The following is a 27381-nucleotide window of genomic DNA, read 5'->3' on the forward strand; positions in this document are numbered from 1 at the left end:
ATTCGGTCAAGGGACATTAAATCGGACGACTGTGAAATGTCATAATAAAAATGGAATGCTAACAACTTCTTTCCAAACTAGCTCCACTGAATTTAAACAGTGACAAAAGGGAAAACAGTGGCTTCATGCATCCATTCCAAGAAGGTCACCAAAACACCTTCTTGCTGCCATCCACTAATGCCCATTAAAGAAAATCAAGGTTTATTGTAAGAGGTTTCTTTCACTTTAATGATTAGAACTGAGAAGTCTATTTAATTTGACGTATTTGCACATTTGGTTACAAATGGTTAAATTACTGTAATATGCTCATTTTCTAGGCTAACTCAATCTGATAGCAGGGTCATGGCTGCAAATAGCTCTCAGTTGTGCAAAATGGTTTCAGTCATCTAAGGAAAAGAATCACAGCCACTCCCAAGTGTATTGTTTTACTTATTTTAAAATTTCCAAAGCATTAACCCAGAGAAAAAAGTCAATGTATATTATTTATAACCAACTTTGAGGTAAATATTGAAGCCATATTATAAATATAAATGCATTATAGGATTCCTCAGATTCCTCTCATCAATTAATATATTGAATGGTCAATGTGAGAACAAAATGGTATTTTTTGTTTTGTGCTCAAGTAGACTTTTTCAGTAAAACTATTGACAGACAATATTTCATCATTACCCCTCCACGCCACAAGATGAGTAACAACATTGAAACGATACCTGCCATTATTTTTCTGATAGTGTCATACATTTATGATTTATACAAGCCTTGGCAAACAGCTGATTCAGAGCCGACAGCAGGAAAAAATCCACCACTGAGGTACAGCAAAGTGCCCTGTTAATCTGTTTGAAGAGCATTGTAAAGCATTTGTACAACTGCTTCATGTTATCTGCTCACTGCATAGGCTGATAAGATATCTTTATTAAATTCAGTTATCCAGTGCACGTCAGTCAGGCGATGGACATATTTTAACATAAAATTTCACATTTTTAAAGCTCTATTGAATTGTTGCTACTGCCACCTTCGATAGTACCTGGTGTAGATATATTACAACAATAGTCGGTATGTCAAGTGAGAGGATTTTTAATTGTAGTACGTTATCACTTTTTTTTATTTTGAAGAGATTGGAATACATTGTTTTAAGCTAAACCCAGTGTAATAGCTCCTCTCTCTGCTCGTTTCGTAAAACTGCAGTGAGTGAGTTGCCTTCCAGTACAATATCACAGAGTACATTTTCAGAACTAAATGTAATTTTTCAGGTTTTTTTAAAAACCCAAACACATAAAATTATTCGGATAAAGGATTCCATAGTGAATCCCTGTACACCAAATTCCGGACCTATTAGCCATGCTAACACCAGAAATATTCCAAGCGGGAAGAGGTGTAAAATAGCAATAGTCAATCAGAGCACTCGGGCAATTCCTCAAGGCCAGTTTCAGAAGAAACTGGAGGGCAGATTACCTATCTGTCCACTTGGCCGCTGATATTGTACGGTGTGTGAATAAACAAGAAAAGGGGAAAATATGCAAATAAGAGAGAGTTTTTATCCTGAATAAAAACAAATATGTTGGTTTTCTTTTTAAATTTTATTATTTCATTTCCTTTTTCAATTTAATTTAATTGTCCTTTCTTCTTTGAGACTACCTTGACCACACGCCAGTCATTGGCTAAGAGATGTGGCAGAAAGCCTAAGGGCTCGTGCCAATCATATTTTTGAATTCAAATGCTATGAAATACACAAAGGTAGCATGAGGTGATAGTCTTGGATTTTATCTCCTATTTTGCTTCGCACACGCATGCTAATAGAGCCAAGATCAGCAACATGCCATACAGAGATTTATGGTGTAAGTTCATCTCTTGTTATTCAATAACACAGCATCTTGAAAATCTAACGAATATGCTTTCTGACTGTTTTTCTTTCCTTCCTCCCAAATAACTTGGCCAGAACATTCTGCCGTCAGTACCAAACGCAGGCACCAAGGTCACGCGGGCAAACGGCAAGACTGCAAAAGGGATTTTACTGATGGAGGTCAATTAAGAAAGTTGATCTGCTTCTTTGAGTTGCCGGCACGATCAGAGGGCTGGCAGCTTCAGCAATGCCACTGAGAAATGTCTGCTGTACAGATTGCAGGGAGGAGAAGAGAGCGACTCAGTATTGAGGTGTCCTCGAAGGGCTGGTAATAAATGTTTTATTAGGCTGTGGCTTGGCATGCAGATCCTGGCAATCAGGGTGGGTGAACTCTCCAGCGTTGGTGTCGGAGCTATAGCTATGGCCACTCCTCTCAGGAAGGGCTCCAGGGGCATGAACCCTTCAGGGATAAATCCCCTCCAGAAAGCCACTTGTTGACTGGCTTAATGTATCAGGCGGCCCCCCCGCCACCCTCCCCACGAGCTGGGGGCCATCATTCCGAGATAAAGAAAATCCTGGCTTCATGGTAAAATGACCATTAAGAGGCCAATTAGCTGAATTAATTGGCCACCAGCATCTGCGCTGCTCTGTTCACACATTTGGAAATATCCCATGGTGGCGGGATGATACCGGGCTTCCCCCGCAATACATTCTGGGTTTTTTAAAATCAAGCTCCCCGCCTCTCCGCCCATCTCCCATTGGCTGTTAAAATTTCAGCCATATACCTTTCCATCCCACAACCCCAGTCATGGGAGAGGGCATCGGATAATATCCTTCTTAAGCAGGTTTGAAAGTCCAACATTGTCACCGTGATTTAATGGAAATGAAACAAAGTCACGCGTCGAGCGCATTTAGCCGGGTGCTTGGTGGCACTGGCAGCGCAGAGAATGACCCTGCTATTAAACGGAACTCTGCTTCATTTCAGGGTCTCGCCTATTCGCATTTCGTGCACTAACGAACTCGGGTAGCCAGTGCAGAAAGAGATTGGGGACTTCCGGTTGCGGCTATCCGGAGCTAAGCCGCACGGTTCGGCAGCTCCCGCGATTACGGACTTTCAGGCTCGCTAGAGGAGCCCCAACGGAATTTATTTTACAGACAACCCGTGGGGAAGAGAAGAGAGAGGTCCCCTACCGACTTTTATGGACCGGACCCGAAGTGCAACGGCCAAAAAAGCGGTATTGGAGCAGTGGGAGAAGCGAGGGAGAAAAAGCAAAATGGCGGCGGCCGGGGACAAAGAGGAGATGCAGGAATTCATCAATCGCTGCTTTGAGCAGCTGCGTAAGGAGATGCTGGCGCCTATGCTGGCGGTAATTGAGCACGGAGGTTGCCAAGCGGAGAGCAGGTTTCAACCGGGCCAAAGCGGTGCTGCATCGGAAAGGAGTGAAATTTGGAATGCTGCAGCCAGCGCGACTGTGGGTTACATACAAGGACCAACACTACTACTTCGAAACGCCTGAAGAGGCGTGGACCTTTATACAAGCTGAAAAGTTGGACTCTAACTGAGGGTTTGTGAGGGTGGGGGGTGTTTGAGGGTTGAAGTATGATGGTTGTTGTATATAGGGGGTCAATCATGCACAGGAAATGTTATATGGGCTGGGGGAGAGAGACTAGGCCGCGACAGGAGCTGCGCCAGAGGGGGCAGGGCAGGCTTTGGAAAGCGCGGGTTTTTTTTCCCGCGCGCCGGAAGAAAGGCGGGAAGGGGAACGAAAGAGTGATTGGGAGACTCCCACACAGGGGGGGGGGGTCATAGGGACGGCGGGGGAAGCCGGGGTCTGCAGGTGTCAGCTGACTTACGGGAGTGACATGGGGGGAAGCAAAAAAGCTAGACAGGGGTCTAGCGGGGGGGAGGGGAGGGGGGGGAAGGGTGGGGGGGGGAGGGTTGCTGCTGCACTGGCCGAAAGGGAATGGGACACAGAGGTGAAGAGGGCTCGAGTGTTCGCGCACTTGAAGGGACTGAAGGCAGACGTGGCTATGCTCCAAGAGACACACCTGAAGGTGGCGGACCAGGTCAGGTTAAGAAGGGGATGGGTAAGACAGGTATTTCACTCGGGACTGGACGTGAAAAATAGCGGGGTGGCAATTTTGGTGGGAAAGCATGTGTCATTTGAGGCCAAGATTATCGTAGTGGATAATGGAGGGAGATATGTGATGGTGAGTGGTAGGTTGCAAGGGACGTGGGTGGCGTTGGTAAATGTATACGCCCCGAACTGGGATGATGCTGGATTCATGAAGCACATGTTGGGGCGCATTCCGGACCTGGAGGTAGGAGGCCTGATAATGGGAGGGGACTTCAATACAGTGCTGGACCCAGCACTAGACCGCTCCAGATCAAGGACGGGAAAGAGGCCGGCGGCGGCCAAGGTGCTCAGGGGGTTTATGGATCAGATGGGGGGAGTGGACCCATGGAGGTTTGCAAGACCGCAGGGCAGGCAATTTTCTTTCTTCTCCCATGTGCACAAAGCCTACTCCCGGACAGATTTCTTTGTTCTGGGCAGGGTGCTCATCCCGAGGGTGGAAGGGATGGAGTATTCGGCCATAGCCGTTTCGGACCACGCTCCGCACTGGGTGGAAATGGGGCTGGGAGAGGAGAGGGACCAACGCCCGCTGTGGCGGCTGGATGTGGGATTGCTGGCAGATGAGGTGGTGTGTGGGAAGGTGAGGGGGTGTATCGAAAGGTACATGGAGGCCAACGACAACGGGGAGGTGCGAGTGGGGGTGGTATGGGAGGCGTTGAAGGCGGTGAACAGGGGAGAGCTAATCTCCATCAGGGCTCATAGGGAGAAGACAGAGGGCATAGAAAGGGAGAGGTTAGTGGGGGAGATTTTGAGAGTGGACAGGAGATATGCAGAGGCCCCGGAGGAAAGATTATTTGGGGAAAGACGACTGCTCCAGGCGGAGTTTGACCTGTTGACCACGGGGAAGGCGGAGGCACAGTGGAGGAAGGCGCAGGGGGCGACTTACGAGTACGGGGAAAAGGCTAGTCGGATGCTGGCACACCAGCTCCGTAAGAGGACGGCAACGGGGGAAATAGGGGGAATCAAAGATGGAAGGGGAGCCACGGTTCGGAGTGTAACGAAAATAAACAAGGTATTCAAGGCCTTTTATGAAGAGCTGTACAGATCCCAGCCCCCAGGGGGGAAGAGGGGATGAGACGATTCCTAGATCAACTGAGGTTCCCGAGGGTGGAGGAGCAAGAGGTGGCTGGTTTGGGGGCGCCAATCGGGTTGGAGGAGCTGAGCAAGGGTTTGGGGAGTATGCAGGCGGGGAAGGCCCCGGAGCCGGACGGGTTCCCGATGGAGTTCTACAGAAAGTACGTAGAACTGTTGGCCCCGCTACTAGTGAGGACCTTTAATGAGGCAAGAGAGGAGGGGACCCTGCCCCCGACAATGTCGGAGGCGACAATTTCCTTGATTCTAAAGCGAGACAAGGACCCATTGCAATGTGAATCGTACAGGCCGATCTCGCTCCTCAATGTGGACGCTGGGTTATTGGCAAAAGTGCTGGCCACGAGGATTGAGGATTGTGTCCTGGGGGTGATTCATGAGGACCAGACGGGATTCGTAAAGGGCAGGCAATTAAACACCAATGTGCGGCAGCTCTTAAACATGATAATGATGCCATCGGAGGAGGGAGAGGCGGAGATAGTGGCAGGTATGGACGCGGAAAAGGCTTTTGACCGAATAGAGTGGGAGTACCTCTGGGAGGTGTTGCGTAGGTTTGGGTTCGGGGGAGGGTTTATCAATTGGGTTAAGCTCCTTTACAGAGCCCCGGTAGCGAGTGTAATGATGAACCGGCGGAGACCGGAGTACTTTCGGCTGTACCGAGGAACGAGGCAGGGGTGCCCCCTGTCCCCCCTGTTGTTTGCATTGGCGATCGAACCCTTGGCCATATCACTGAGGGAGTCTAATAAATGGAGGGGGTGGTCCGAGGGGGAGAAGAGCATCGGGTGTCGCTATACGCGGATGACCTGTTGCTGTACGTGGCGGACCCAATGGAGGGGATGGTGGAGGTCATGCAGACTTTTAGGGAGTTTGGGGAGTTCTCAGGCGAAAAGCTCAATGTAGGGAAGAGTGAACTTTTTGTATTACAGGCAGGGGACCAAGAAAGAGGGATATGGGACCTACCGCTGAGGAGGGCGGTGAGGAGTTTTCGGTATCTGGGGATCCAGATAGCCAGGAGTTGGGGGGCGCTACATAAACTGAATCTGACGAGGTTGGTGGAGCAAATGGAGGAGGACCTCAAAAGATGGGACATATTACCGCTCTCGCTGGCGGGTAGAGTGCAGTCGGTCAAAATGGTGGTCCTTCCGAGGTTTTTGTTTGTGTTTCAGTGCCTTCCCATCGTGATCACCAAGGGCTTTTTCAAGAGAGTAAGTAGGTGTGCTGGGGTTTGTGTGGGCGAATAAGACCCCGAGGGTAAGGAGAGGGTTCCTGGAACGCAGCAGGGACCGAGAAGGGTTGGCACTGCCAAACCTAGGGAGCTACTACTGGGCAGCAAATGTGGCGATGATCCGCAAGTGGGTTATGGAGGGAGAAGGGGCGGCATGGAAGAGGATGGAGATGGCGTCCTGTAAAGGAACGAGCTTGGGGGCGTTGGTGACGGCACCACTGCCGTTCTCGCCAGCAAAGTATACCACAAGCCCGGTGGTGGCGGCAACGTTAAGGATCTGGGGCCAGTGGAGACGGCACAGGGGTGCAGTGGGAACCTCGGTGTGGTCCCCGATCAGGGGTAACCACCGGTTTGTCCCGGGGAAGATGGATGGGGGGTTCCAGGGCTGGCATCGGACGGGGATTAGAAGAATGGGGGACCTGTTCATTAACGGCACATTTGTGAACCTAGGGGCACTGGAGGAGAAGTTTGAGCTACCCCCGGGAAATGCATTTAGATATATGGAGGTGAGGGCTTTTGTGAGGCGACAGGTCAGGGAATTCCCGTTGCTCCCGGCACAAGAAATTCAAGACAGGGTGATCTCGGGTGTATGGGTCGGGGAGGGCAAGGTGTTGGCAATACACCAAGAGATGAAAGAAGAGGGGGAAGCGCTAGCAGAAGAGTTGAAGGGTAAATGGGAGGAGGAGCTGGTTGAGGAGATCGAGGAAGGTTTGTGGGCTGATGCCCTGGGTAGGGTTAATTCCTCCTCCTCATGTGCCAGGCTCAGCCTGATACAATTTAAGGTGGTTCACAGAGCGCACTTGACGGGGGCGAGGTTGAGTAGGTTCTTTGGGGTCGAGGACAGATGTGGAAGGTGTTCAGGGAGTCCGGCGAACCATGTCCACATGTTTTGGTCATGCCCGGCACTGGAGGGGTTCTGGAGAGGAGTGGCGGGAGCAATATCTCAGGTGGTGAAAGTCCGGGTCAAGCCAAGCTGGGGGCTAGCAATATTTGGAGTGGTGGACGAGCCGGGGGTGCAGGAGGCGAAAGAGGCCGGCATTCTGGCCTTTGCGTCCCTTGTAGCCCGGCGAAGGATCTTGCTAATGTGGAAGGAGGCGAAGCCCCCCAGCGTGGAGGCCTGGATAAACGACATGGCTGGGTTCATAAAGTTGGAGAGGATTAAGTTTGCTTTGAGAGGGTCTGCGCAGGGGTTCTACAGGCGGTGGCAACCGTTCCTAGACTGTCTCGTGGAGCATTAGAGGAAGGTCGGTCAGCAGCAGCAGCAACCCTGGGGGAGGGGAATGGGGGATTGCTTGGGGGGATGGAGGAGGAGATAACATGAAGGGTGGGGGAAACTGGCACGTGCGGGAGAGAGCCAGTGTATAAAGCTATGTAAATATACCATTTTGCCATGTATATATCTTGCTCAGTGCGATTTCGTGTTATTTTGTTACGGGGGGGCTTATTGTTTGTAAGGGGAAAAAATTGTGTTGGTAAAAAACTCTAATAAATATATATTTTTTAAAAAAGAAAGAGATTGGCGCCCTGATCTCTAACACCCCCCCGCCCCACTGCAGCCTCCGGGTCCTCCCCAATGCCTCAACTCACAATTAACGGGGTAATTGAGCCTCCCACACCCCATCTCATAAGTGCACCCTCAGGCCCGATACAGCATGGACATGATGCACGTGGGCACTGCCAGCCTGGCTCGATGTCCTCCTCATTGGTAAGTTGGGAGTTTGGGGAGGGCCGCCATTTAGAAATCGCACCTCTATCTCTTCCTGCACTGGAAACGGAGCTCATTAGTGCAGGAAATGGGACTAGGCATAGCTTTCCTCGCTGAAGCCCCGAAATTAAGCAGAGTCCCGTTTAATAGCAGGGTCGTTCTCTGCGCTGCCAGTGCCAGGAAACACCTGGCTAAATGCACTCGGCACGGGACTCTATTTCATTTCCGTTAAATAGCGCCCGACATCTGGGGTACCGTGTACAGTCAGGACTCCATCCTCTAGGAAGAATATACTTGCCTTAGAGGGATGCAATGTAAGTTCGCCAGATTGATTCCTGTGATGAGTGGGTTTTCCTATGAGGAGCTAATGGGTAGAATGGATCTACACTCTCTATATCTATAATGGAGTTAAATGCTTGAGAGGTGATCTCGTTGATGCATATAAGATTCTGAGAACTAGGACTTGACAGCGTAGATTCTAAAAGTTTGTTTCACCAGGCCGGAGCGTCTTAAGCAATGTGGTAGTCTCAAGATAAGAAAATAAACATTTCAGAACTGAGATGAAGAGAAATTTCTTCACTCAGAGGGCTGTGGACACACCGCCATTGGATATATTTTAGGCTAAGATTGATATATTTTTGGATTCTAAGAGAATGAAGGGATTGGACAGGAAAATGGAGTTGTAGTTGAAGATCAGCATTGATCTTAGAAAATGGCGAAGCAAACTCTCGGGACCATATCGCTTGCTCCTGGTCCTATTTTTCTATTTGCTCATTGGCACAGTTCCTTGAAGGGTCAAAGTTTGATTCAGGTTACACACCAAGGGTGGAACTTAAAAGAGGCTCTTGGGATCTCATTTGGTGGCAGGGAAGCCCTGCCTGGTCACTTTTAGGGAAAGTCCATTAAGTTAATTGCAATGCAGACACTTCACTGGACAGTGGCAAGCCTTTTCTGTAAGACAGACCCCAAGGAAGGAAACCTATCTGATGAGTGCTGCCAGAAAGTCAACAAGGGCATGTCGCATGCTGAGTCCTTCCACTTGCCACTGGGTTAGTACCACCAGTAGTGGAATGAAACCGTAAGTGGGCATTAATTGGTGATGGGACAGGGAGGCCATCCATGAGCTTTCCCGCCATGAACTTGAAAAAAAATGCATTCACTCAAGGGATGTGGGCCACACTTCTATGCCAGCACATATTACCCATATTTAATTTCTCCATAGATGGTGGTGGTGTGCAGTCATTTTGTAGGAACACCCATGGTGCTGTGAGAAAGGCAGTTCCAAAATTTTGACCCAGCTACAGTGAAGGAACAGTGATATTACTCCAAGTCAAGATGGTTGATAACTTGGAGGGGAACTTGCAGGTGTTCCCATGCACTTGCTGCCCTTGTCCTTTTAGGTGGGAGAGATCGCCGGTTTGGAAGGTGCTTTCAAACCTTGGTGAATTGCTGCTGTGGATCTTGTAGATGGCATACATTGCAGCCATTCTGTGCCAATAGTGGAGGAAGTGAATGTTTAAGGTGATGGATAGCGTGCCCATCAAGTGGGCTGTTGTGTCCTGGATGATACTAAGCTTCTTGAGTGTTTTTGCAATTGTACTCATCCAGCAATAGGAGAATATCCATCACACTCCTGACATGTGCCTTGTACATGGTGGACAGATTATGGGGAGCCAGGAAGTGAATTACTCTCAGTAGAATTCCCAGCCTCTGACCAGCTCTTGTAGCCACAGTATTTATGGGGTTTATGTTTCTCATTAATCGTAACCACCACCCTCCTGCTCCCACAGTATGATGATAATAGAGGATGGTAATGCCATTGAATGTCAAGGGGAGATACTTAGATTCTCTCGAGTGGTCTGAATGTTATTTGCCACTTAACAGCTCAAGCTGCTCAAGCCTCAATGAACTCAATTGGGGTGGTGGCACCAACCTCCGACCTGATTAAATGCCCCATCTCCCAACTAACCAAAAGATGAGTTAATTCAAGTCTGCCCCAAAACCTGGTTTACTAAAATTAAAACAGAAACTTCCAACAATTTTCATTATTTCGTCATCATATTGGAAGTTAAGTGGCTTGAGCAAAAACAGCAAACATTGGGTCCTGAAATCCTATGGGGGCTGTCATTATCAAAACGTGAGGAAAATATATTCAGTGGTTGGACTATTTTATGAAGTGATATTTTGGGCTTTTCAAAATGAACAATTGTTGAGCTGACAAGATGATTCCAGCTAGTCACATGCTTGTTTGTGTGAATGCAAAAAGTGTGCATGTTGCAAAACTCGTCTGAATGATGTGTGTGTAAAAGTAAACCAACCCCTTTTTATTTTTACCTTGAGTTTGCTGTGCAAATTATTCATCGAGGAGTGGAACCCTCCAAAGTTAAGGGCTGGGGGAAATAGGCTACCATTTCTAAAGGGGGAACTCAAAATAAAAACAACTTTCTGTTTACGGATTTTTGGATGGGAAAAGAGTGGAGATATCAGGGCCGGGATTCTTCAAAACGGCGACGAAGTGTTGACGCCAGCGTACACCGGAGTGTTTCATGCAGGCGTCAACAGGTCTCTTGGCCCAGCGATTCCGTGGCCCACAGGGGGCCAGCACGCGCCGCTGTGCTCCACGATGTTCTGGCTGCCGATACGTGGCCCTGCACTCTTGGCCGTGGGGCCGCGCATACATGCAGCGGCCACTTCCCCGCCAGCCCCGTGCGACATGGCAGACCCACAAAGCGGGCCGGCGCGGAATAACGTAGGCCCCTTCCCGAATTGCGCGCACCCAATGATCAGTGGTCCCCGATCGCGGACCTGGCCATCGTGGAGGCCCCCCCGGAGACTGATCCCCCGCCCCCCACCAGGACGGCCACCGCAGCCGCGACGCCGAGTTCCTGTCGGGTGGAACCATACGTGAACCACGCCGGCGGCAACTCGGCCGGTCAACCGCGGAGAATTGCCGCGGGGGCCTCTTTCAACATCCCCCGACCGGCACCGCATCGAGTGTATGCGCGACTGGCGCCGATTCTCCGGTCGGCAGAGGTCTGCGTCTGACGCCCCATTCTCCGTCCCCTTGCCGAGCGCGATTTTGGCACGGAGGCTCGGAGAACCCCGGCCCAGGGCTGTCCAAATTAACCCCCTCCTGTTTATGGTGGGAAGCCAGATTTCATCCATATGATCTCAGATTTAATTTTAATAAAAAACATATCCAGGGTTGAGTGAGAGTTTGATGGGTGGTATAGAGCTGAGCAAATATCTGTGGGGTGTTTACTCCTTCTTTAAGATTACTGTTTGTTTCTTTTATTTTAGAAGTTCAGCAATATTTAAAGTCAAACTGATTTTCTTTGTGTGAATTGGATTTTCGAACTTCAATCTTTGTCCTCCAGGGATTTTCTCAATTTTGTATACTAATAATAACTTAAAAATCCAGGTTTATAAATTGATAATTAAAAAGTGACTTTGATGACTATTACAAATATTGGACTGATAATACATACATATCTTGACATGATTTTGCTGCGTTCTTTCTCGTCGTCCAATGTGCTGAAAGACAGTTCAGAGATGCTGACTGGAGAAGATGCTGTTAGAGTGACCAGAAGTACTATGTGACCTTTTCCTCCTGACAGGGCTATGTCTAGTTTGTGTGTGTGTTCCTTGCATAGGCCTGATAACTCAATTTGACACCTGCAACAAAAAAAGGGAAAAATCAATTACCTGCCTGTAGCATTTGGCTCATGGAAAATAAAGCTACTTCAGGTCAACTCTTACATTAAATATTTCATATCCATTTTTGCAGTCTGAAAAACTGGTGACCTGTCATTAAAAGATCTGGAAAGGACTTTGTGCCTCCAGTTTCCCACCTCAATCAAACTGAAAGAAGGCCTGTAGGTGCTGAGCATTCTGACCAAAACAGGCAAGAGCCAATTTACAGTCGCCTGCCAATTATCGGATCCAGCAGCAGTGTTCAAGGGGGAAATAGGTGACTCATGTATGATGCTTCTCAGTCCTATTTCTCGAGGTTTTGACAGCCCCCATAGGATTTCAGGACCCAAACTGGCCACTGGACGACTCTTGCAAAAGCTAAGCTTTTAAAGATTTGTGTGTGTTCAGGAAAAGCAGGAATACTTTTTCAGGCTACACCAAACCACCTGGCCCACAGCTTGCTCATCCCAAGCCATTTACATGGCATCTGCTTCTGCCCAGAAAAGATTTACCTGCCAGCCAAGGGCATGGAGTATTTGTCTAATTTTTCTCAACAGAAAATGGGTGAAGTTCAGCATAGTGCTCGTTTGATGCCTGAAATTTGGCAACAAGAGGTTCATGGGATCCAGAAAATGTTGATGGGGTCCGAAACCAGTCTAAGGGACTGGTTTAGCTCAGTGGGCTAGACAGCTGGTTTGTGGTGCAGAACAAAGCCAGCAGCGCGGGTTCAATTCCCGTACCAGCTCAGAATTCTGAATTCTCCTTCAGTGTACCCGAACAGGCACTGGAATGTGGCGACTAGGGGCTTTTCACAGTAACTTCATTGCAGTGTGAATGTAAGCCTACTTGTGACAATAAAGATGATTATTTATTATAAACTGAAAGTGGTTCAGGCCTTGTTTTTGGGTGGTTGTCACAGGCATATTGCTTACACTGCACCCAGTGACACTCAATCCAAATATATGTCCTCTTTATTTTTTTAAATAAATTCTCAGGATCCTAGCATTACTGGCAAGCTCTGAAATTATTACCCATCTTTAATTTCCCTTGCGCAGGTTTAGATGAGCTGCCTTCTTAAATTACTGCAGTCCATATGGTGTAGGTACTTTCACGGTGTTGCCAGGTAGTATGCCAGGATTTTGACTGAGCAAGTCAGTATGGGATTTTACAGGAGGTGGTGTTCCCCTCTTGATGACTTCCTGCAGTGCACCTAATAAATGGCACACACTGCTGCCATTGTGCATTGCTCGTGAATAGAGTGAATGTCTATGGTGGAGGATGGGGTGCCAATCAAGTGGGCTTCTTTGTTCTGGATGGTGTAAAGTTTCTTGAGTGCTGATGAAACTACACTCATCCAGGCAAGTGAAGACTATCCCAACACACTCCTGACTTGTATCTTGTAGATGGTGGACAGGCTTTGGGGAGTCAGAAGTAGGTTACTCACTACAAAATTCCCAGGCTCTGACCAGCTCTTGTAGGCACAGTATTGACAAAGAGTCAGAAAGTTTTACAACATGGAAAGAATCCCTTCGGCCCATCCCATCCACACCGACCATCAAGCACCTAACTATTTTCCAGCACTTTGCCCGTAGCCTTGTAGGCAATGGCATTTCAAGTGCTCATTTAAATACTTCTTAAAAATTGTGAGGGTTCCCGCCTCTACCAACCTTTCAGGCAGCGAGTTCCAGATTCCAACCACCCTCTCCTCTAAACCTCCTGCCCATTGCCTTAAATCTATGCCCCCTTGTTATTGACACCTCCAGTAAGAGGAAAAGTACCTTCCTATCCACCCTATCTATGTCCCTCATGATTGACATACACCTTAAACAGGTCCTCCCTTAGCTTTCTCTACTAGGGAAAACCACCCCAGCCTATCCAGTCTCTCTTGATAACTGAAATGATCCTGCCCAGGCAACATCCTGGTGAATCTCCGCTGCACCCTGTCCAGTGCAATCACTTCCTTTCTATACTGTGGTGACTAGAACTGTACAACTGGGGCCTAACCAGCGTTTTATACAGCTCCAGCATTACCTCCCTGTTCAATTCCTGGTCATGGTAACCCCCATGATGTTGATAGTAGGGTATTCAGAAATGGTAATGCCATAGAATGTCAAGAAGAGATGTCAGATTCTCTCTTGATGGGGATCACCATTGCTTAGCACTTATGTGGAGCGAATGTTACATGTCACTTGTAAGACCAAGCCTGATTGTTGCTCACTTCTTGCAGTATTCCGGCATGGTTTTCAGGAGTATCTGAGGTGATGAGAATGGTACTTAACATTGTGCAATGATTAGCAAACATCTTCACCTCTGGCCTTATCTTAAAACGATGGTCATTGATAGAAGCAGCTGAAGATGGTTGGGCCTAGGACACTACCCTGAGGAAGTCCTGCAACGACATCTTGGAACTGAGGTGATTCTCCTCCAACTACAACATCCCTTTTCCTTTGTGCCAGGTATGACTCCAGTGGAGAGTTTTCTCTCCAACACCAATTCAATTGAATTTTGCCAGGGCTTCTTGATGCCACACTCAGTCAGATGCTGCCATGATGTCCAGGACAATCAGACTCACCAAACTCCTGGAATTTAGCTCATTTGACTGTTTTTGGACAAAGTTCTGGAGCAGAGTGGCTCTGGCGTAACCCAAACTGCATCAGTGAGTAGGTTGCTGCACTTGATAGCACTGTCAATGACACCTTCCATCACTTTGTTGATGATTGAGAGCAGATTGTTGCACGATAATTGTCCGGATTTGATTTGTCCTACTTTTTGTGAAGGGGATATAGCTGAACAATTTTTCACATAGTCAGGCGGATGCAAATTTTGTAGTTACACTGGAACAGTTTGGTGAGAGGCATTGCTATTTCTGGAGCACTAAGGACAGAATGCTTTCAGGACACATAGCATTTGCTGCATCCAGTGCATTCAGGCATTTTGTGATATCACATGGAGTAAATCAAACTGGCTGAAGACTAGCATCTGTAATGCTGGGATCCTCAGGTGGACTCAGCAATTCTGGCAGAAGATAGCTAGAAATGCTTCAACTTTGTCTTTGCATTGCTTTTCTGGGCTCCTCTATCATTGAGAATGGAGATATTTGTGGAGGCTCAATTTCCCATCACCATTCACAATTGGATGCAGCAGGTCTGCACATCTTTGTTCTGATCAGCTGTATATGAGATTGCTTTGCTGTAATATGCTGCGTCTGCTTTTTGGCACAAAAGTAGTTCTGTGCTGTAGTTTCACCAAGTTGCCACCTCCTTTTTTTAGGTATACCTGTAGGTGCTGCTTCTGATGTATAGATGGTGGTTGAACACAATTCTGCTGCTGCTGGTGGCCCATACTATCTCACAGATGACTAATTTTGAGCAGCTGGATCTGTTGTAGCTTACTCTTCACGATGAAGAGTATCCTCAGTCTGAAGACAGGACTTCAGCGCCACAAGGGCAGTGCAAATTGTAACTGACAGATGCATCTGCCACAGCTAGATGAGGACGAGGACAAATAATTTTTAAAATCTCTTGTTAGTTTTCTCACCAACTGCTGCAGACCCAGTCTGGCAGATATGTCCTTCAGGACTCAGCCAGCTCAGTCATTAGGGGTGCTACCGAACCACGCTGGGGACAGGATTTTTCAGGTGGCATGGTTTTCCAAAGAGTCAGCAGGAAATGCACCCCATCAATAATGATTGCCTCACAGCATTTAAGCAGAGGCGGACTTTATTTTTTTTTGGAAAATATTTTATTGAAGCATTTGTAATTTTCACAGTTTAACACATCAACACCTTTCAGACAACCGTAAAGAAAGAAAAAAAATTAACAACCTATTCCCTCCGTTCTATTCCCTAGCTACCCGTAACCCATGTTCTCTGTCCCGTTGTAACATTGCCATGCCTCCTGTTTTCCTACCCCCCACCTTTTTCCCTACCCCCCTTACTGTTGACGTTCAATTCTCCTTGAAGTAGTCTATGAAAGGCTGCCGTCTCAGGACGAACCCTTGAATTGATCCTCTCAAAGCGAGTTTGATTTTCTCCAGACTGAGAAACCCTGCCATATCGCTGGCCCACACTCCTGACTTCGGGGACTCCGAGTCCCTCCATCCCAGCAAAATCTGTCTCTGGGCCACAGGGAGGAGAAGGCCAGAACATCGAACTCCCTCCCCCCCCTTGGCCCCCGGATCCTCCAATACCCCAAATATTGCCAATTCTGGACTCGGAGTTACCCTTCCTTCCAGGACCTCTGACATAACGTCCGCAAATCCTTGCCAGAATCCCCACAATTTCAGACATGCCCAAAGCATATGTACATGGTTTGATGGGCTACCCCCACATCTGTCCTCCAACTCCTCAAAGACCCTGCTCATCTAGGCTACCGTCATGTGGGCCCTGTGGACCACCTTGAACTGGATCATGCTAAGTCTGGCACACAACGAGGATGCTTTCCCGTACTTGCCCGGAGGTCTACTCAATGTGGCTCATGACCACAATTGCTGAGTACTCAGTCTCCTCCACTTCCACTAACAGTGTTTTATCCAATACAAAGAAATCTATCCTGGAGTATACCTTGTACACATGGGAGTAAAATGAATATTCCTTGCTCCTTGGCCTCCCAAATCTCCACGGATGCATCCCTCCCATGCGCGCCATGAACCCCCGCAATTCCTTCGCCATTGCTGATAATTTCCCTCATCTAGAAATCGACCGGTCCAGTCTCGGATCCAGGACCGTGTTGAAATCACCCCCTATAACCAGTCGGTGCGAGTCCAGGTCAGGGATCTTTCCCAGCACCTTCCTAACAAACGCGACATCATCCCAGTTTGGGGCGTACATATTTACCAGCACGACTGCCATTCTCTCCAGCTTCCCACTGACCATAATAAATCTACCCCCCGGGTCTGCCTCTATCCTCGCCACCTCAAATTCTACCCTCTTTTTAATCAGGATAGCCACCCCCCTTGTTTTAAAGTCCAGTCCCGAATGAAACACCTGTCCGACCCATCCCTTTTTCAAACTGAATTGGTCTCCCAACTTCAAGTGGGGAGCATTGGCATGGCCTCATCCGCTTTTAACAGTCTCAGGTGTGCGAACACATGGCCCTTTTGACCGGCCCATTCAGTCCACGAACATTCCACGTAACCAGTCTGGTCGGGTGGGGGGGGGGTCTCATTCCTCTCCCCTGTCGATCAGCCATGACCTTTCCTAGGCCAGCCCTTAGCCCATGCCCCCCACCTCCCTTGGTCTGCCCCTCGGCAGCTACCGCCCTCTGCTCTCCATCTCCAATCACCTGAAAGTCCCTTACTCGTCAGCAGTCCCCTCCCCCCACACCCCACCCTCTCCCCCCCACTCCATCTCTCCTCAGCTCTCCCCCCCACTTTGTTCCCGTTAACTAGCTATCCAGCTAGCCCAGCAGCTCTCACTCCTGCCACCCAGCTGTCTACCACCTGCCGAATCTCCTCCCCCCACCTTAACATAAGTTATCAACACAATGACATCAAACACAGAAAACAAACAAACAATCCCCCAAGGCCCAGGCACAGAGGCCCACCCCCCTCCCTTAACAGAATCTTGTCTATCCCACCTCCCTCCCTTAACAGAATCTTTCTATCCCATCACCTTCAAACAGAACCAAAACAATAGAAGAGAAATCAAACAGGGTAGGAACAAATTATGCATGCAGAAACTCAACCATCTTTTTTCCAACAGAAGAGAAAAAACATCGCAACTCAAAACCCTTTTCACTGCAATTCGGCACATCCAACAACAAATCTAAATCAAATCAAGCAGATACAACCCTTCTCCTCCCGAAAGTCGCAACTTAAATTACAGAATTGAAAGTTTGAGATTTTTCCGACAAAGAAAGAAAGAACCGCATAAACCTTTTTTCCCTCCCCCTTTCTTATAAAAAATTCAGTCCACCACAATTTAGGTTTTAAAGTCCTTATTCATCCACCAAGTTCTTGTCCTTCATAAAGACCACCACCTCTTCCGACGAGCCAAAGTATAGCTCCCGGTTCTCGTAGGTTACCCAGAGACGGGCTGGGTAGAGCAATTCAAATTTTATGTCTTTCGCATACAGGGCCGCCTTGTCTTTAATAAAACTCACCCTCCTCTTTGCAAGCTCTGCTCCCCAATCCTGATACACCCGGATCTCTGACTCTTCCCAGGTGCAGTTTTGTCTGCCTAGCCCACTTCATAATAAGTTCCTTATCCAGGAACCGATGCAGCCGTACCACAATCGCCCTCGGGGGCTCACGTCGCTGGGGGTTACGCATAAGAGCCCTATGGGCCCGGTCCACCTCCAACGGCTTGGGGAATGGACCTTCCCCCATCAGCTTCTCCAGCATCTTTCCCACATACGCACCAACATTTGGTCCCTCCTTTCCCTCTGGCAGACTGACGATCTGGATATTCTGCCTGCGAGAACGATTCTCCAGGTCTTCCACCTTCTCCAACATCCGCTTCTGCCGCTCCTGTAGATGCCAATTTCCATTGCCGTCGCTGTGGACTCCTCCTCTCGTTCCGTTGCCTGCTCCTGGAGCTTTTGAATCTCCTGTCCCTGAGTCTCCACTTACTCCTCCACCCGGTCGAACACCCCCTTAATTAAGACAACGGCCTGGATCAGGTCTTCAGCACACTCTTTGCGATGCTAGGTGAGCTTCCCATCCAAGTATTCGACCAACTGTTCCATCGTCCATTGGGCAGACGCGGCCGAACCTTGCCTCGTTGTCATTGAACCCGCTGTTTTCTGAGTTTTGCTTACATCCATCTTTTGATTTCTTCTTTCCCGACTTTTTTTGGGCGCGGTTCCATAATTTGGGGGTCGCCTCCTTCTCCTCTCACTTTTATCAACTTATGTTGAGAAATTCCTGTGAAAATCCAACTTAAAAGCCTTTAAAAGACTACTAGAGGAGAGAGTTGCTATCTGTGTGACCATGCACGCCATGGCCATCACCGGAAGTCAAACCAGAGGCGGACTTTCAATGACACACCAAGTGCTATAGGGTGGTGCCCTAGACAATGGGGGTGCCCCATACGGAGAGATGATTGATGTGGTGGGAGCACCACTGGAATACCAATCAGAGCTCCAAACAACCAATCAAAAAGAACAAAGGCTACCAGACCAGATAGCCAGCCAGGAGCACACACGGTTGTTGAGGCTCAAGGACTGGCCACCCGAGTGAGAGCCGAGAGTTGAGCAGTCAGGAGGTGCGAAGGGGCCAGGCAAGTGCCGGCATCATGTCTCGGGGAATCGGGGAGCAGCAGTCAGCAGTTCTGGGGCAACTTGACCAGAGCCAGAGGCCAGCCAGGCAAGAGTGAGGGGGGCGGTTGGGTAGCAACCAGACTGGGCAGTGAGAGAGAGCAGAGGCCAGGCCATATAGTCAGCAGCAACAGCCAGGCAGCCAGCCAGGAGCACACATGGTCATCAAGGGTTGAGGCTCAAGGCCCGGCCACCCGAGCAAGGGCCAAGAGGTGAGCAGAGCAGAAGTCGGGAGGTGCAAAGAAGGCCGGGCATGCACCAAGGTTTCTGCCTTCAATTGTGAGAGCTGATGGTGGGCGGGGTCAGGAGGACATTGTCATCATTGGGGACGGGCTGCCATGTTACCAGCAGGTGGAACGGGATGTTGGTCCCCTGCAAAGAGGAAGTGTGCTGGGCCCCCAAAAGTGTTGCATTTAATGCTTCAAGGAGCATTAATTGGTTGGAGTCGAGGCTTCCACCCCTCACTTGGGAAGAAATCCCATCTCAGAGAGCTGTGGCCAATCACAGCTCTAGAAAGTGATTCTAGAAATATTGGTTGCATTGGTGGTCATCTTCCAGGATTCTAGAGACTCTGGGACAGCTATGTAACTCCGCTCTCTAAAAAGGGAGGTAGAGAGAAAATAGAGAATTATAGACCAGTAAATCGTCGATTTAATATAGGCGAAGTGAGTCAGATGAGTAACATAAAGAAGATGTTTATTTATAATATGTACTATTTAGAAATTGGCCCGGTAGACACTCCATGTCAGATCCAGTCGAACACATGGTGCGGCACACCACAGAGGCGGCGGCACCCGTATCCAATTCCATCTGAATCAAGTGGCTGTTAACCCATACGGGGATGTGAATAGGGGCCATTCATGGGGCAGCCACACAGCTGCATTTCGGACTCGTCTCCAGCTAATTCTAGATCGTCCAAATGGAGGGCCCGCGCAAGGGGCTGACATCTAACTTGTCCAGAGCAGTTAGAGTGCTGTCCCTCTCGCTGCCGGCGGCTTCAATGACTCAGACGCCTACACTTTTCACAGGGGATGGAGTCAGCCCCTCCCGAATCTGGGCCTAGGTCCCCCAGATTCATTATAAGTAAATGTCTTCTTTGTGTTACTTGACTGATCCCTTCGCCTTTATTAAACCAACATCAGGCCTCCTGTTCTATAATTCTCTATTTTCTGTCTGTTGCATTGCGGCAATCCGTTTGAGTCACAGAAAGGTGGCAAGGGGAGCGTCATAGAACGACATAAGCCTCCATACCTGGTAACTCCTGTGCACCCCAATTGACACCCTCCTGTGAAAGATAAAGTTGCAAAGCCTGCTGGAACATTTGGGAAGCTTCACCTATAAGCCTTTTTTGTATGTTGAGATTTTTCATTCCACAAACCAAGTGGTCACGAAGCATAGCAATACTCTGCAAATTTCCGTAACCAGGAAATATACTTGGCAACTGACTCCCCTTCCGACCTTTCCGCCATATTAAATCTATACCGTTGCACAATGATGGGCGGTGTCATGTTGAAATAATTCCCCACCAGCGCGATGAGTTGGTCAAATTCTATCATATCCGGTGTTGCCGCAAATGTACGGCCTGTAATTATGCCAACTGTGTGTGTGCACCACAAGCCGTTAACAATATCACAGTCTGGCGCTCATTTTCGGTTGTGTTGTTGACACGGAAAAAGTATCGCAAACGTTCTGCATACTGGTTACACGACTCAACCGTAGGGTCAAAAGCATCCAATTGACCGAACAAAAGCATAGTGAACACTTCAACATTATACCTTAATCGCGAAGCAATGTAACAGAAAGAACTTGTGGGCGGCATAGTAGCTCGTCGACAGTTCCAGTTTATCTTCATCACCAGTTTAATAAAGGCAAAGGGGGGTCAGAGGAGTAATATAAAGAAAAAGTTTATTTATAATACGCACTATTTATAAAGGGGCCTGGTTATACTTCACCGGGTCTTCTCTCTCTCTCTCTGTTGGTCGGTTCCTATTTGGCCGATCTTATATACACATGGTAATAGCCCCGTAGTTAGAGGGAGAGCTCATAGTCCGGCCACATGGGGAAAACAATCAAGCCAGCCCCTTGTGCTCCGTGCAGGTTATTACAGCCAGTAGTGGGGAAAATTCTAGAATCCATTATCAAGGATTTTATAGCAGAGCACTTAGAAAACAGTGAGCAGGATCAGACAGAGTCAGCATGGATTTATAAAGAGGAAATCATGCTTGCAAAACTACTGGGGCGGGATTCTCTGACCCCCCCCCCCCCCCCCCCCCCCCCCCGCCGGGACGGAGAATCGCCAGGGGGCGGGGTGAATCACGTCCCCGCCGGCCGCCAAATTTTCTGGCACCGGAGATTCGGGGGGCGGGAATCGCGCCGCGCCGGTCGCCGGCCCCACCCTGGCGATTCTCCGGCCCGCGATGGGCTGAAGTCCCGCTGCTTCTATGCCAGTCCCACCGGCATAAATTGAACCAGGTCCCTAAGGCTCCGGGGTCCCGGGGGGGGGGGGGGGGGGGGTGCACGGGGCGATCTGGCCCCTGGAGGTGCCCCCATGGTGGCCTGACCCGCGATCGGGGCCCACCGATCCGCGGGCGGGCCTGTGCCGTGGGGGCACTCATTTCCTACGCGCTGACCATCAGCCTCCGCCATGGCCGACGTGTAGGTGAACTCCCCCTGCGTATGCGCGGGGATGATGTCAGCAGCCTCTGACGTTCCCGCGCATGCACGGGTCGCGCCGGCTGGCCGAGTCCCTTCGGCCCCAGCTGGTGTGGCACCAATGGCCTTCCATGCCAGCCAGTGGGGCACCAAACACTCTGGGGCGGGCCTCACCCCTAAAAGTGCAGGCCTAGTCCCTAAAGGTGCGGAGGATTCCGCACCTTTGGGGCGACCTGACGCCGGAGTGGTTCACGCCACTCCATCCCGCTGGGACCCCCCGCCCTGCCGGGTAGGGGGGAATCCCGCCCCTGGAATTCTTCGAGCATGTAACAAGTCGAGTTGAGGAGGGGGATCCTGTGGATGTGCTTTATTTGGACTTTCAGGAGGCTTTTGACAGTCTTGCATAAGAGATTATCGTGTAAAATTAAAGTGCGCAGGATTAGGGGTAGCGTATTGAGATGGATAGAAAACTAGTTGGCAGACAGGAAACAAAGAGTAGGAATTCACAGGTCTTTTTCAAATCAGCAGGCAGTGACGAGTGGGGTACCGCATGGATAGGTGCTAGGACCTCAGCTATTCACAGTATATATATTAATGATTTAGATCAGTGTTCTTCAAAGTCGGGAGCCCAACCCGCGGGTGGGTCGCGGGCAGGTGTCGGGAGGGTTGCGGAGCTGTTGTCCGCTGCGCTCCCGACCGCGCAAATCCCCGCGCAGCAGCTGGCTTTTCATAACGCCGGCTGCAAGCGGCTGCGAACATGTTAAAAAAATAATTTGGCTGCATTGCGCATGCGCGCACGATGATTGGCGCGCATGCGTAGTGCGGCCGCTATTTTTTTAAACGGTTGCAGCTTTTTGTTTTACAAGTTCTGTAGTGGTTTTTATTCATTTATTCACTTATTTTATTCATTTAATTTTTATTTTGTTCATTTATTTTATTCATTTTATTTTTTTTACAAGTTCGGGGGGGGTTTTATTCATTTTTTTTCATTTATTTTACTCATTTTTTTTTACAAGTTCGGGAGGGGTTTTATTTGATAAAATTTTACAGGAAAAAAATTCAGAACTTTGGACAGATGGAGACTCCATACTTTCCGACACCAGAAGGCTTCACCTTCATCCAACAGGTTCCATTGGAGGAGCGTGTACGAGGACCAAAAGAACCCAAAACCATTTCCTCCATTTTTGTCAGCAGCAAACAAGGCAAGAGATAATGGTGGGTCATGCAGGTTGGCCGGCATGGGTCGGGAAGGTCGGCTGGCGTGGGTCGCGAAGGTCGGCTGGGTTGGGTCCTGAAGGTTGGCCAGTTGGTAAAAATGGGTCCCCAGAAAAAAAGTTTGAAGAACACTGATTTAGATGAGGGGAAAAAGTTCCACATTTCCAAATATGCAGATGACACCAAGTTGGGTGGGAGGGTGAGCTGTGAGGAAGATGCAGTCGTTCAGTGTGATTTGGGCAAGTTGACTGAGTGGGCAAATGAATGGCAGATGCAGTATAATTTGGATAAATGCGAGGCTATCCACTTTGGTAGCAAAAACGGGAAGGCAGACGATTATCTGAATGGCCATAAATTAGGAGAGGGGAATGTGCAATGAGTCCTGGGTGTCCTTGTACACCAGTCACTGAACATAAGCAGGCAGGTGCAGCAGGCGGTAAAAATGGTAAATGGTATGTTGGTCTTCACAGCGACAGGATTTGAGTACAGGAGTAGGAATGTGTTGCTGCAACAGGGCTTTGGTGAGGTTACACCTGGAATATTGTGTGTAGTTTTAGTCTCCTTATCTGAGGAAGGATGTTCTTGCTATAGAGGGAGTGTAGCGAAGGTTTACCAGACTGATTCCTGGGATGGCAGGACTGACATACGAGGAGAGATTGAGTCACATAGGATTGTATTCGCTGGAATTCAGAAGAATGAGGATGGATCTCATAGAAACCTATAAAATTGTAACAGGACTAGACAGGGTAGATGCAAGAAGGATGTTCCCGATGGCAAGGGTGTCCAGAACCAGGGGTCACAGTCGGAAAATACGGGGCAGACCATTTAGGACAGTGATGAGAAGAAATTTCTTCACCCATGTTGCAGGGATGGGCACAATGGAAATGTGGAGCTTGTTCCACCTGTTTGGTCACCTTCTCAAAGAACTCAATAAGGTTTGTGAGGCACGACCTACCCTTCACAAAACCGTGTTGACTATGTCTAATCAAATTATCCTTTCCAGATGATTATACATCCTATCTCTTATAAACCTTTCCAATATTTTGCCCACAACAGAAGTAAGGCTCACTGGTCTATAGTTACCGGGGTTGTCTCTGCTCCCCTTCTTGAACAAGGGGACAACATTTGCTATCCTCCAGTCTTCTGGCACTATTCCTGTAGACAAAGATGACTTAAAGATCAAAGCCAAAGGCTCAGCAATCTCCTCCCTAGCTTCCCAGAGAATCCTAGGATAAATCCCATCTGGCCCTGGGGACTTATCTATTTGCACACTTTCCAGAATTGTTAACACCTCCTCCTTATGAACCTCAAGCCCTTCTAGTCTAGTAGCCTGAATCTCAGTATTCTCCTCGACAACATTGCCTTTTTCCTATACTGATGAAAAATATTCATTTAGCACCTCTCCTATCTCCTCGGACTCCAAGCACAACTTCCCACTACTGTCCTTGACTGGCCGTACTCTTACCCGAGTCATTCTTTTATTCCTGACATATCTATAGAAAGCTTTAAGGTTATCCTTGATCCTACCTGCCAAAGACTTCTCATGTCGCCTCCTGGCTCTTCTTAGCTCTCTCTTTAGGTCCTTCCTAGCTAACTTGTAACTCTCGAGCGCCCTAACTGAACCTTCATGTCTCATCTTTACATAAGCCTCTTTCTTCCTCTTGACAAGTGTTTCGACTGCCTTAGTAAACCACGGTTCCCTTGCTTGACCACTTCCTCCCTGCCTGACAGGTACATACTTATCAAGAACACACAGTAGCTGTTCCTTGAACAAGCTCCACATTTCCATTGTGCCCATCCCCTGCAGTTTTCCTCCCCATCCGATGCATCCTAAGTCTTGCCTCATCAAAAATTATTTGCCTTTCCCCCAGATATAACTCTTGCCCTGCGGTATATACCTATCCTTTTCCACCACTAAAGTAAACGTAATCGAATTGTGGTCACTATCACCAAAGTGCTCACCTACCTCCAAATCTAACACCTGTCCTGGTTCATTACCCAGTACCAAATCCAATATGGCCTCGCCTCTCGTTGGCCTATCTACATACTGTGTCAGGAAACCCTCCTGCACACATTGGACAAAAACGGTCCCATCTAAAGTACTCAAAATATAGTGTTTCCAGTCAATATTTGGAAAGTTAAAGTCCCCCATAACAACTACCCTGTTGCTTTCACTCCTCTCCAGAATCATCTTTGCAATCTTTTCCTCTATATCTCTGGAACTTTTCAGAGGCCTATAGAAAACCCCTATTTAGAACAGGAAAGAGGCAGTCTGAACTTCATGCACTTGTTTGGGAAAGGTAAGACACCCTTTGGGAGAGATAAGGCATTCTTGGGATTGTTAAAAGGGAAAATATTTATGCACTTTTTGTGCGCCAATTCATTGGAACTGTCATGCTGTGAAAGTACTATCTGGCTGTGAAGGAATGGTGAAAAGGCTGTCCAGCTGTTAAAGCTGTTGAACTTGTTCAGGAATGACAAAGCTGTCAATGAACGGTTCAAGGATACAAGGTGAGTTGGCATGGAGAAGGTAAGGGAAAAGGGTGGTGGGTGGGGGCATTAGTTGGCATTATTTGACACTAAGTTGACAGAGGTGGTTTGGGAGCAATGGGGTGTGGGCGTAGTTTGGCATAGATGAGATAGAGGGAGTCCATGGGGTTCAGGGGTGTGGAGATTTTTTTTGTTTTATTACAGTGGCAGAGCACAGAGTTAGTCCCTGCCTTGGGTAGCCTCATTTCGGGGTTTTCCATCCCGAGTCCTATTGCAACCTGAACCCCTCCCAGCCAAACATCCAACCTGCGAGTGACCATTTTTAAAAACTGGGTTCACTGAACCAGAAAATCTCCCCACTCTATGAACCCAATGTAGCGACGCAAATCGGGACCAAGAAATGAGTATGCAAGTGCAAGTGATTAAGAAAGCACATGGAATGTTGACAAATATTGCAAGGGAAATTAAGTGTAACAGTAGGGATGTATTGCTACAGCTGTACAAGACCTTGTTGAGAGGAGATCTGGAGTACTGTGTACAGTTTTGGTCTCTTCTTTTTTCCAATTAAGGAGCAATTTAGCGTGGCCAATCTACCTACCCTGCCCATCTTTGGGTTGTGAGGGTGAGAGCCACGCAAACACGGGGAGAATGTGCAAACTCCACACGGACAGTGACTGGGGCCGGGATTGAACCCGGGTCCTTGGCGCCGAGAGGCAGCAGTGCTAACCACTGTGCCGCCGTGCCGCCTTGATCTCTTTACTTAAGACACAACATAATTGCATTAGAAACAGTTCAGAGATGATTTACTTGACTGATTTCCTGTTTGAAGGGGTCAGCTTATAAGGAAAGGTTGAGCAGATTGGGCCTAGACCTTTGGGAGTTTAGAAGAATGAGAGGTGATCCTGTTGAAACATTTAAGAGTCTGAGAGGACTCGACAAGTTGGGTACTGAGAGACTGTTTCACCTTACGGTGGAGTCTAGAACTATGGCACACAGCTTAAGAATAAGAGCTCTCCCTTTTAAGACAGAGATGAAGATAATTTTTTCTTTCTCAGAATGTCATTGGTCTGTGGAATTCTCTTCACCAGAGTGCATTGGCGGCAGGATCATTGATTATATTCAAGGTTGAGTTAGATTGATTTTGATCAACAAGGAATTCAAGGGTTATGGGACCAGACAGGTGGAGTTGAGGCCACAATCAGATCAGCCATGATTTTATCATAAGGCAGAGTCGGCTTTAAGGGCTGAATGACCTACTACTGCTCCTAAGTCTTGTGGCCATTAGTTTCACCATTAGTACACTCAAGATTATTCAGCAAGTGCTGTTGAATTGCAGAATCACAACTAATAGTAGATGTTTTGTTATGGGTTTTTCAAATGCGGGTTGGTTTAATATGGTCTATACATAGAACATAGAACATACAATAAGCCATTCGGCCCATCGAGTCTGCACCGACCCACTTAAGCCCTCACTTCCACCCTATCCCCGTAACCCAATAACCCCTCCTAACCTTTTTGGACACTAAGGGAAATTTAGTATGGCCAATCCACCTAACCTGCATGTCGTTGGATTGTGGGAGGAAACTGGAGCACCCGGAGGAAACCCACGCAGACACGGGGAGAACATGCAGACTTCGCACAGACCCAGCGGGGAATAGAACCTTGGACCCTGGCGTTGTGAAGCCGCAGTGCTAGCCACTATGCTACCGTGCTGCCTTCCACCTATTACGAACAACTGAATGTGCACACTGTTTGATTTGATCAACCAATCATTGTGTTGCACAACCTAGGTACCTGGCATTACACCAGCACTAAAATCCATCCACAGCCAGAGTAATTTGCGGGAGAATGGGCTCTCTTCAGAGCCGAAAGTGACGGCCTTTGGCCCATTTGCAATGTTGTGTGATATACAGTGAACAATGATCTGTTCAGATAGCCGTTATCCAGCAAAATTGCTTATATGAGCCGGAGTTCTCCGGTCGTCAGGATTCTCCTTTCCCACTGGCAGCGCACCCCCACTTGCTGGTTTTTCGGCGGCGTGCCGTGGCTACAATGGGAAATCCCGTGATAAGTGGCAGGAA

The 27381-nt window shown here is 48.4% G+C and overlaps 1 protein-coding gene across 5 annotated transcripts in view; it reads right to left on the reverse strand.

Annotated features, from left to right (window-relative positions):
* The window catches only part of mctp1a (multiple C2 domains, transmembrane 1a), a 1185582-nt gene that overhangs the window by 544313 nt on the left and 613888 nt on the right, over positions 1–27381 (reverse strand). For all 5 annotated transcript variants that reach the window (XM_072516301.1, XM_072516303.1, XM_072516302.1 and 2 more), the window contains one exon: positions 11483–11669. In XM_072516301.1, the coding sequence (XP_072372402.1) occupies positions 11483–11669 (187 nt within the window). The remainder of the gene's footprint in view (positions 1–11482; positions 11670–27381) is intronic.

Source organism: Scyliorhinus torazame, chromosome 9 (assembly GCF_047496885.1).
Source record: "Scyliorhinus torazame isolate Kashiwa2021f chromosome 9, sScyTor2.1, whole genome shotgun sequence".
NCBI classification, from domain to species: domain Eukaryota; kingdom Metazoa; phylum Chordata; class Chondrichthyes; order Carcharhiniformes; family Scyliorhinidae; genus Scyliorhinus; species Scyliorhinus torazame.